The sequence below is a fragment of the Oncorhynchus tshawytscha genome, linkage group LG21, assembly GCF_018296145.1.
Source record: "Oncorhynchus tshawytscha isolate Ot180627B linkage group LG21, Otsh_v2.0, whole genome shotgun sequence".
NCBI classification, from domain to species: Eukaryota; Metazoa; Chordata; class Actinopteri; order Salmoniformes; family Salmonidae; genus Oncorhynchus; species Oncorhynchus tshawytscha.
The window spans coordinates 8596917-8607700 of record NC_056449.1 but is presented as its reverse complement, the minus strand read 5'-3'; the positions used below and the strand labels follow the sequence as shown (position 1 = coordinate 8607700).

The 10784-nt window shown below is 39.7% G+C and overlaps 1 protein-coding gene across 1 annotated transcript; it reads left to right on the top strand.

Annotated features, from left to right (window-relative positions):
• The first annotated feature begins 2008 nt into the window (after nucleotides 1-2008).
• On the top strand, nucleotides 2009-10572 carry LOC112224226 (lipid droplet-regulating VLDL assembly factor AUP1). Its single transcript, XM_024387643.2, has 12 exons — nucleotides 2009-2245; nucleotides 2590-2727; nucleotides 3905-4055; nucleotides 4646-4833; nucleotides 5250-5322; nucleotides 5622-5695; nucleotides 8707-8773; nucleotides 9006-9111; nucleotides 9247-9390; nucleotides 9590-9738; nucleotides 9885-9973; nucleotides 10092-10572. The coding sequence occupies exons 1-12, from the start codon at nucleotides 2205-2207 to the stop codon at nucleotides 10180-10182; spliced, it is 1311 nt and encodes a 436-aa protein (XP_024243411.1). The 5' UTR covers nucleotides 2009-2204; the 3' UTR covers nucleotides 10183-10572.
• The last annotated feature ends 212 nt before the right edge of the window (nucleotides 10573-10784 follow it).

The window sequence follows — 10784 nt, the reverse complement described above, 5'->3', positions numbered from 1 at the left end:
ACAATGATATCCACAGGCTTTTCTCCTTCCTTCCATTTACCATATGGGTCAGGCAACATGCACTGACCACTCCTGGGATTTTCTGACATAGGTACTCATCATTTATATCCAATGAGACTCCAGCTATAACTCCTTTGGCAGGTGCCCTGCTCCGAAGATCAATACATGTTACTTCTGACGTGGACAATTCTGCTAGATTCTTCTGTTCTTCATCAACACAATTAAACAAAACAAGGCTGCTTCTAGTCCCTTGATTGAATTCACCTTTCCCACTGCTTTCTTCACAGTCCTCGATATTACAAATGGATTTCCCAAAAGAATCTCCTCCAAAAAAACGCAGCCCAATAAGGCTTTATCTTCTGCTACAACCTTTGCTCATTTTGTTCCATTCTTTGATTTCATTATTTTCCATTCATTATCACACACTTCCCTTGCCGCACCTTCGGATTCAAGCACAGATGCCATTTCCTCCTTCTCCCAACCTGACATTCACTGTCAACTGCGGGACTTTATATAGACAGGTGTGTGCCTTTCCAAATCATGTCCAATCAATTGAATTTACCACAGGTGGACTCCATTCAAGTTGTAGAAACATCTCAAGCATGATCAATGGAAACAGGATGTATCTGAGCTCAATTTCCAGTCTCATAGCAAAGGGTCTGAATACTTATGTAATAAGGTATTTCTATTTTAAATTTTTAATACATTTGCTAAAATTAAAATTAACTGTTTTTGCTTTGGCATTATGGGGTATTGTGTGTAGATTGATGAGGGGGAAAAAAATGATTTTTTTTTTAGAATAAAGCTGTAACGTAACAAAATGTGGAAAAAGTCAAGGGGTCTGAATACTTTCCCGAATGCACTGTATAGATTGTACAGACCCTAGTGAGTAATCCCAACCCCACTTTTACATCAGCACAGATAATGTTTTTTTTCTCTATAACCGATATTTAATTTATAAAAGTGAATGTTTTTTATTTTTATTTTTGACGTTAAGACTGTATTTTATGTTTTTGAACAATAAAAGTTCAGAATTTGCTATATGAGTAGTGCCTGACCCCAGGGTGGCAATACATGCATTCTAAGTGATTTCAATGGGTCGTTCTCCATTCTGATTGTTTTATACTGTTCAATTCAATCCAAAATCATTTAGGGTTTTCCTGCACTCATTTGAAATAATTTCCACACTGCCACATAAGGGCTGCACGATATGGGCAACCAATATAGGCCTTATTTTAAACCAAATCTTGCGATTTGATTTAGAGCAAAACACTTGGTTGAACTGTTGGAATCATAGAAATAGAATGATTATTCGAATACAGTGTTTGAAGTGAAAACAAATGAAAATGCCAGGGAGGAGTTATTGTGACAGAGTAGACACCAAATTATTATTTTTTTTCTAACCTTTATTTAACTAGGCAAGTCAGTTAAGAATAGTGTAATTATAGAAAGCTATAGTGTAATTATAGAAATAGTGTTATTATAGAAAGCTAGTGGATGTATGTGTGGAAGCAAAGTGAAAACAACCTCTTGGTCATCAACATTGTTGCATGTGCTGCATTGACCATGCAGAGATTGAACGCAAGCGTCTCGTGCTCCAGGAACAACAAATACGCTCACTGATTGACAGGGTCTGTGTGGAACGCGTCATGGAGAGAGAGAGCGGAGAGAAATGACTCAAGTAAACAAACAAAAAAATGCACGTTACACACGGCGTATTACATTTAACAAACCGAACATTCAAATACCGTTATATAACGTAAAGTTAAAAAAAAAATACAAAAAACAGTCAATGCATCAATACTATATCGTAAATAGATATCGTAAAATACTGTATATTGGTATATCGTAAAATAAAGTATACTGCCCAGTCCTAATTGTGGGCAATGTAATGGGTGGTTTATTCAGAGCCCCATGAAATGACATGGGGACTTTTATTACATGGGGACTTTTATTTGGAAATGTTCCGAAATTCCGTAACCCGGAAGTACCTTTTTTTGCTGCTGACGAGACGCTGATCTCTTTCTAGCGTTGAACATGGCGCCTGAGGTAGACTAGCTGGAAACGTTAGCCAGCATCAACATGAGCAAATAAATGGTTACCAGTTTGACCTTTTATCGTTTCGAATTAAATGGTTGATTAGTTAGTATGCAGGAAAGTGACGCGTGTAATTAACTTTCTCAACCTGCAGATTAGGTGAAATAATGGAAACTCGAGGAATAGAACAGATGTTTGACTTCCAGCGGTAAGAACAAGAAGTGTTGTTGTCAAGACAAGCTAGCTAGCAGCTAAATGAGTATCAGTCCACCGATACCCATGGCAGAGATTTCCAATAGTCTTGCTCATAATCGGCTCTGGCTATTAGCTAGCTAAGTCACCGTCTTCTTGGCGTTCATTTAACTTGTTAGTTACTGTAAGCAAATTAGCCTACAAGATATTAATACTATTATCCATTAACGGCTAGCTAGCAAGTAGTTTGTTCGGTAACAGTTACATTAGTTTCCTAGTTAGAAGCATATAATCTATCCCCTTGGACTCAGAATATTCTTCCTGTCAAGGATAACACTGAGCTGTGTCTGTCTCAAACAGGTTGCCAAACGATGGACTGGTCCTTTTGCTGTTATTACTTTACTCTCCAGTTGGCCTTTGTTTGATGTTACTACGACTCTTCGTAGGTGCACATGTGTTTTTGGTGAGCTGTGCACTCCCAGACAGTCTTGCTAGAAGGTAAGAGTAGTTTTGCAACTATCTTACTAAATGTTAGGTTGACTCAGCATAATGACATCATCATACACAGTGGGGTGACTTCCTGCTTAAAATAAAAACAAATCTGTCAGCACTGCCACAGTGGTGAAGGGGCATAAAGATGTCGGAATTCAGATATGTCATTGTTAAACCGCTATATCCATAGTGCTTAAACTCTAAACGGCATTCTGTCTTCTCCCTACAGTTCTGAGCGATTAGTTTCGGTCATCTGAACTACAATCCCGACGCTGTGTTTAGACACGTCAATAATCAAGGCTTTCAAAAAATATGGCCCTTGTCTCCTGTCTTGTTTTTTGTAAACAAGTGATGTAGCATGGATATATGGCCGTGTGGGAACATTAACCGAATAAAACGTGTAGTAATTTAACATTTTGTTTTTAGAAAAGTATTTCTCGCTGATATGAAAGATATGTTCCTTATCTTTCAAAACACTGCCATCAGCAATGCGTGTTAATGTTTAAAGCAAGCGTCAGGGCTTTTAAAAAACTCCCCCAGTCAGGAGATACTAACATCAATAGGTGCTAAAGCAGTTAGCGTCTATAAATGGGGTACACTGTCCACTGAGGATTTAAACGATGGCTTTTTAAATGTTTTTTTAAACATGGTTCAATGCACCAATAAATCAGCACAATATAGTTTTTCAAATTGCTGTTAACCTGGAGCTAGAATTGGGTTCATGTATACTTTGGTAATGACGACACAAAAAAAGAGTAAAGGAAAGAAATGTACAGTACAACAAACTTAGACTACGCGGCATTTATGGTAAGTAAATGGGGTCTAAAAAAACATGAGCTGGCGCACACCAAGAATAATAGTTTGTGTGGATGTGCTTACTAACGGCGAATAAACTATCAAAATAAAGTCCCAATACCCATTAAATTGCTGGGAGATTATACATGGAGTGTGTGACTTTTTTTATTTTGATGGTTTAAAGTACATGGGGGCCACCATCTTTATGCACCTCTGCTATTGGCTTCTCCCAATATGGGTATGCCTCAACCAAAGAAGGGTGCACATTTGAAGGAACCAATTGTGGGAAGTCTTGGCAAATTTGCTGTTTGTTTAGTATTTCTCCATTTTAAAACATATCCTGTTTTGTGTTCACTGGATCAAACTCAAAGAATTCTTCCTGTTCCAGATTCATTGTGAGAATAATGTTCTCAGTCCTTGGTATGCACGTCAGACAGAACAGCCCACGTTCAAGAGACAAAAGCACAAAACTGTACATCTGCAATCACGTGACTCAGTTTGACCACAACATTGTCAATCTTCTGACTTCCTGCAATACTGTGAGTGTTTTGTTGAAGTGAAGCTATTCATTGTGTTGCACTTTGAGCTCCTTGAGTTCTTCTCAATGATTTTGTATATACAATAGATGACTGATAGGGGGCACTGTGTTGAAGCCACCGTGCCTCCATCTTGGCACTCCCCCACCATTGTAAAAAATATTCTGGAAGCTATAGAAATACATTTAATGTCTACATTAGTTTTTGCCACATTTGTTATATTACAGACACCTTCATGCATACTTTGACATTATATGATATGAGCTAAACATAAAGAAATATATAAATACATTATTTTTTACATATGACTAATGTGATTTTGTCCTTGAAACATTTAATTGAAATACTGTAGAATTCCATTAATTCCTATAGAGGTCCTACTGGGGAGTGCCAATATGGCCGACCGGTGGCGTCAAAGCCGCTCAATGGCCAATACATGGTATCAGCAATCCAGGGTTTGTAAACATCATTGGTTGTTCTTGCCTAGCTGAACAAAGAGAGATTTTTCAAAAAATGCACCTGCGTTGACTCAACCTTACACCATCAGCCAGTGTTTGTTATTCATTTTTACCGTGACCTGTTCCTCTGCTCAGCCTATGCTGGAGGACTCTGCAGGCTTCGTGTGTTGGGCCCGAGGCTTCATGGAGCTGGGTGCCATTTCGGGCCAGGATGAGATGGAGGAGTCCCTCAGGAGATACTGCTCCTCTCCAAAAACTCTGCCCCTACTCCTATTCCCCGAGGAGGACACCACCAATGGGCGCGCTGGCCTGCTGAAGTTCAGGTGAGCCGCAATTGTCCCTGTCATCAAGCCGATTGAGTTCTCACTGTCTCTCGCTTTGGTTTTGAAGTGTTCTTTCATCAAACTTAGTGTCTCTGCCCCACAGCACTGGTTTAAGCATAATGTGCAGATCAGTACTATCCATGGGATTTGTGTATAAGACAACCATTTTTTTTGTAATCGATTATATCTGCCGTCTTTGTATATACAAATACGTTTTTCTATTTTTCCCTAATCACCAGTAGAACACCGAACTATTGCTGTTATTCATTTAACTGGAAATAGTGATTTATTAACAGGTCTTTAGAGGAGAATCTGTCCTGAGCAGAATGCCAACACTGCTGTAAGGTGGCTCTGTACTGCCCCTGTATTACTGATTCTAAGAATTACTGAGCTAACCTGTGTTTTATCTCCCTCAGCTCCTGGCCTTTCTCCATGACTGATTCCATTCAGCCTGTGGCCTTACAAGTGAAGAGGCCATTTGTAGCTCTGGTAATACCATCAAAACTAAACTGCCTCTGTCATATTAGTTTAAAAGCAGTACTCGTGACATATTTAACCATCTACATTTGGTGAGCATTTGTGTAAAAAGTTGGGCTTTCAAAAGTTGAAGGTTTCCTCCAACAGTCCATAGAAGACCAGTACTTTCTTGTAAAATTGGTTTTCACTCCAGTGATAGACCTAAAGATTTTGTGTTGATTTTTCACTCTGCCTTTACATAATTCTGTCAGACAAATGCAGAGGATTTCCTGAAATGAAAGTACTAATGCAGTTTGTTCCTCTTTCTCAAGAGCACGCCAGACTCCTTTTGGCTGACAGAACTGTTGTGGACCTTTTTCGTCCCATGTACAGTGTACCATGTAAGGTACTAAATAATTACTGTCTCTCACTACTTGTCTTTGTCGGGGCTCTGGTTGGACCTTGTAAAGGTATCACTTTGATAATTGACACATTTTATGCATGTCCTTAAAGTCCAGTCCATTACTCACTGGAAAATTCTGCTAGAATTAACAATGGTTTTTGTAATGGTCTTGCCGTTTCAGAGTTAACATTTTGTCAGGATCAGCAGTATATTTTGTGTTGTAATATAACTTTTCATTCAGCTTGATTAGAGGCCAAAGCAAGCTTTCATCACAGGGAAAGTTTAATATCCCTTTTATACTAAATGTTTTTCTGCCAAATTTACCACACTGCCAACTTTTTTTTGCCGTTTCCTTATATCTGAAAGGTATTGCTGGTATCAAAGCCGAAACTTTTTTATTTTCGCCTAGCGGCCTAGTAATAATTTCGGTAAACTTCTGCCTACAGCTTAGTCTGAATCGTAGCCGTAAACCTGAGGGGGCAATGGCATGCGCTTCGTTCTTAAACTCTTCATGAATGTTAGGCAGCGCCAGTTAACCATCCTTCTGCTAGTTCTAAAATTTGCATAGCCCACCACGAAGCATGCACTGTTTTCTTAACCACAGCTGGGGGAATAAATATAATTGATTTTATGAAAATATTAGAATCAAGTAGGCTAATGCTATTGACAGCATTTATCTAATTTTATGTTGTCTAGTTTTAACAAGTGGATTATTTTGCTGTTCAGTCGCTTCGTATCTTGGGCCTACTCCCGAACCAAAAGCCTGTGACTTCACTGACTTGTCTCAATCAATGTGATTTTGTTTCACTGAATCTCTGTCTGTATTGATTCATTGGTTTCTGGCTGGTTTTCTGAGGTGGTACAGCTCGTCTATTTCGTTTGCTCTTCTATCACTGATCAGAAACATGTTGCATGCAATAATGTAGCCTAAATGAAGTGTAGGCCTATTATTTTGATAGATCGCGGATAGACCACTCCAAAAGCCTGCGGAGGTTGTGAAATATAAACACAAGACTCTTTTGAAAATAGGATTGCTATTATTTTCTATGGGTATCATGAGGAAGCTACTCTCAATGTAAGACCTTTACGCCTGTTTGCTAACAAAGTTGAGTGAGGATAGGAAAGAGTTTAAGCATGGATAAAATAATATACGTTATTTTATGACAGCGATTCTACACATTCCCTTGACACAAGTTGTGTGGGAAAAATATTATTTGAATTTATTTGAATTCTATTCTGTTATATTCCTTATATTCTCACTACAAATATACACTGAGTGTACAAAACATTCAGAACACCTAAATTTGTCGGGGCATGGATTCTAAAAGGTGTTGAAAGTGTTCCACAGGGATGCTGGCCCATGTTGACTCCAATGCTTCCTACAGTTGGCTGTATGTCCTTTGGGTGGTGGACCAGTCTTGATGCACACTGGAAATTGTTGAGTGTGGAAAAACCCAGCAGTGTTCCAGTTCTTGACACAAACCAGTGCGCCTGGCACCACATACCCCATTCAAAGTCACTTATATCTTTTGTCATGCCCATTCACCCTCTGAATTGCGTAGACACAATCCATGTCTCAAGGTGGGAAAAACATCCTTCTTTAACCTGTCTCCTCTTCATCTACACTGATTTGAAGTGGATTTAACAAGTGACAACAATAAGGGATCATAGCTTTCACCTAGATGGTCGATGTCATAGAAAGAACAGGTGTTTATAATGTTTTGTACACTCAGTGTTTGTGATTGGAGTAGGTGTGTCTTGTCTGTTTATTGAACAAAATAATGAACTATTGATTTCATTCATTTGGACGTAATATACTTTTAGTGTATGTGGACACCCCTTCAAATGAGTGGATTCAGCTATTTATAAAATCAAGCACACAGTCATGCAATCTCCATAGACATACATTAACAGTAGAATGGCCTTACCAAAGAGCTCAGTGACTTTCAATGTGGCACTGTCTTAGGATGCCACCTTTTCAACTATAAGTGCTGTTATTGTGAAGTGGAAATGTCTAGGAGCAACATCGGCTCAGCAGCGAAGTGGTAGGCCACACAAGTTCACAGAACAGGACTGCGGAGTGTTGAAGCACGTAGCATGTACAAAAATAAAATAACATTCACTACTGCGTTCCAAACTGCCTCTGGACGTAACGTCAGCACAAGAACTGTTCATTGGGAGCTTCATGAAATGGGTTTCCGTGGTTCAGGCCAGGCCCCTTAGTTCCAGTGAAGGAAAATCTTAGCATACAATGACATTCTAGACGATTCTGCGCATCCAACTTTGTGGCAACAGTTTGGGGAAGGCCCTTTCTTGTTTCAGCATGACAATGCCCCCATTCACAAAGCGAGGTCCAGCATGACAATGCCCCTGTTCACAAAGTGAGGTCCATACAGAAATGGCTTGTCGGGATCTGTGTGGAAGAACTTGACTGGCCTGCACAGAGCCCTGACTTCAACCCTATCAAACACCTTTGGGATGAATTGGAACGCCGACTGCGAGCCAGGCCTAATCGCCCTACATCAGTGCCCAAACCTCACTAATGCTAGTCCCCGCAGCAATGTTCCAACATCTTGTGGAAAGCCTTCCCAGAAGAGTGGAGGTTCTTATAGCAGCAAAGGGGGGACCAATTTCATATTATTGCCCATGATTTTGGAACGAGATGTTCGACGTCCACATTCTTTTGTTCATGTAGTGTAATTAAACTCAGTATGCCATTATTTTGAAAATACATTTTATTTATCTTATCTATCTTATGACCTGCCTAAACATGTATTTTTTTTAATGGTGTATATTCATACAACTACAACCACTCGTCACTGGCATGTGCACGGGAGGTATAAAAGGCGTATGCAGGAAAGAATGTCGTAAAAATGGGTTATGTAAACATTGACTTAAAAAAAAAAAAAAAAAAAAAAAAATTGTACATACTGTAAAACCGTTGTGAAAGCAGAATAAGTTCACTATTAATGCTCACAAGGCTTGTAGAGACCCTGTTTTGTTTATTTTCACAGATGGCTCCCCCCTGTATCTAGACAAGATGAAGAGTCCCTTCAAGAGTTTGCCAACAAAGTCCAAGAGGTATAAAACCTTTTGTCATTCTCATTTTTGCACCCTTATTCTGCACTGCCTTCTATTCAGTACCGCCCACATTTTATATCAAACAAACAAAGCAAGTATGTATCTTATCAAAGGGTTTGTTGTATATTGCAAGTTATTATCACATTGGGAGCTAAAAATTCACAATGATATGGAACAAAGAGAATAATTATTATATTGTCCTCTGATTGGTCTTTGTGTTGTCCATTTTCAGCTTCTAGCCACTGAGCTCAGCGTGGTCTCTACACAGATTACCAAAGCAGACAAAGCGGAGCACATCAAGAGGAAAAGGCACATTGCACCGCGCACCACAACCTCAAGTAAGTAAGGAAGAGCCCTGGAGAAAACTTCCCTGACAAGGCCCTCCCTACAGCATGGCCTTGGTGCTTGTTATGCTCACTTGGAGGGTGGTTGGCACCATTGGTGATGGTGTGTATTTGCTGCTGTCTGTCCAGATGTGGGTGCCGGACCACGTCCAGTTCCCCTGGGCTTCATGATCCGCAGCTCTGGGGTGGAGGAGCTCAGGATCAGCAGGATGGCTCAGCAGGTGAAGGAGGTTCTGCCTGACATCCCCCTTGGCATCATCACCAGAGACCTGGGTATGCCACCTTTTTATTTCCACTTTGCATTTCCAGTGCAGTGACTGGGAATTTGGAATGGTGATGAGCAGTGCACTGACTCGAGTCCTGTATTTGCATGTGAATTTTATTCAAATGGAGTTTGTATTAGGATCAATGGGAGAAAAAGGCACAGAAGTTTGCAGCTTTCCCCAAATCTTTCCCTTTACCCTTTTTACAGTGCAAACCAACTGTGTGGACACCACTATCACTAATCTGCTGGAGAGCACTGAGGTGTTCCCAGTGGAGGCCACAGGCGGTGCCACGTCTGCACCAGGCCCAGCCTGGCGGCCCCTCTCTTCTTCAGCTGCACCTGCTCCCACCATTAAGGTTTGCCAATGATCTAAATGATGTCTTACGTACACTGGTAGTCTATATTACCTTGCTCGCAAAGTAATTAATGTACCATCTTGCTACGCTATTCTATTTATCAGGAGTTTGCTATATAGTCTGATTTTGATCATTTTGACCCATAGCCTGCTGCCAAATCTTTTGGGAAATCACCGGTAGACAGACACATGTCCCTACAAGAGAGGAAAGAGGCCTTGTATGAGTTTGCAAGAAGGTGAGATCAAAGCTGCAATTCAATCTCTGATTAATTTATAATTTCACCTACATTTTACACTCAGTCATTGTTGTCCACCTTTCAACTCTGTTAGTTGTTTCCACCCTCCTTTCTCTAGACGCTACATTGAAAAGCATGAACTGGAGCAGGACGAAACCTCTGAACAAGATCTGATTGCTGGGAAACGTGTTAGGAATGATAGTTGTTAAAATCCAAAAAATTGTACAGACAATAAGTGTACTGGAGTGTATGCAGAGCAGAGTGGAGTTTTTGTTGACCCACACGTACAGGAAGAAGACCTGAAGATTTCAATGGATTTATTTGTATTTTTTATTATTATTTTTTGCATGGCAATCATGCATGTCTTTTTAATTGTTTGTCCTGGTAAAAAATATTATTTTGATAACAATTTCTATTAAGACCCAGTGACGTGAAACATCTCATTATTTTTATAATGGCAGAGGTGGTGGTAAAAACAATCTTTCTTGCTCTGCTTTCAGAGAATACTCCTCAGGTCTTAGGTTCATTATGATTTGTGAGTACGTGTTTCTGCAGTATACATTTTTAACGTCAATAAAATCAGTCATTTATAAATGCAAGAGATTGTCTTGAATAGCATCACAATTCCAGTATTTATCTTTGATTTACCCTGGCTGGAATCAATGAGTGCAAAGCACCATTGGGTCATAAAATCAGTGTATGTCATACTTTTGAACTCTACTTCAGAGTAAATACATTTGTGTATAAACGTTTGCAATTATCAAGTCAAAACCCCAACTGTAAACTAGAGCATATAGCTTTTGAGGGAGGT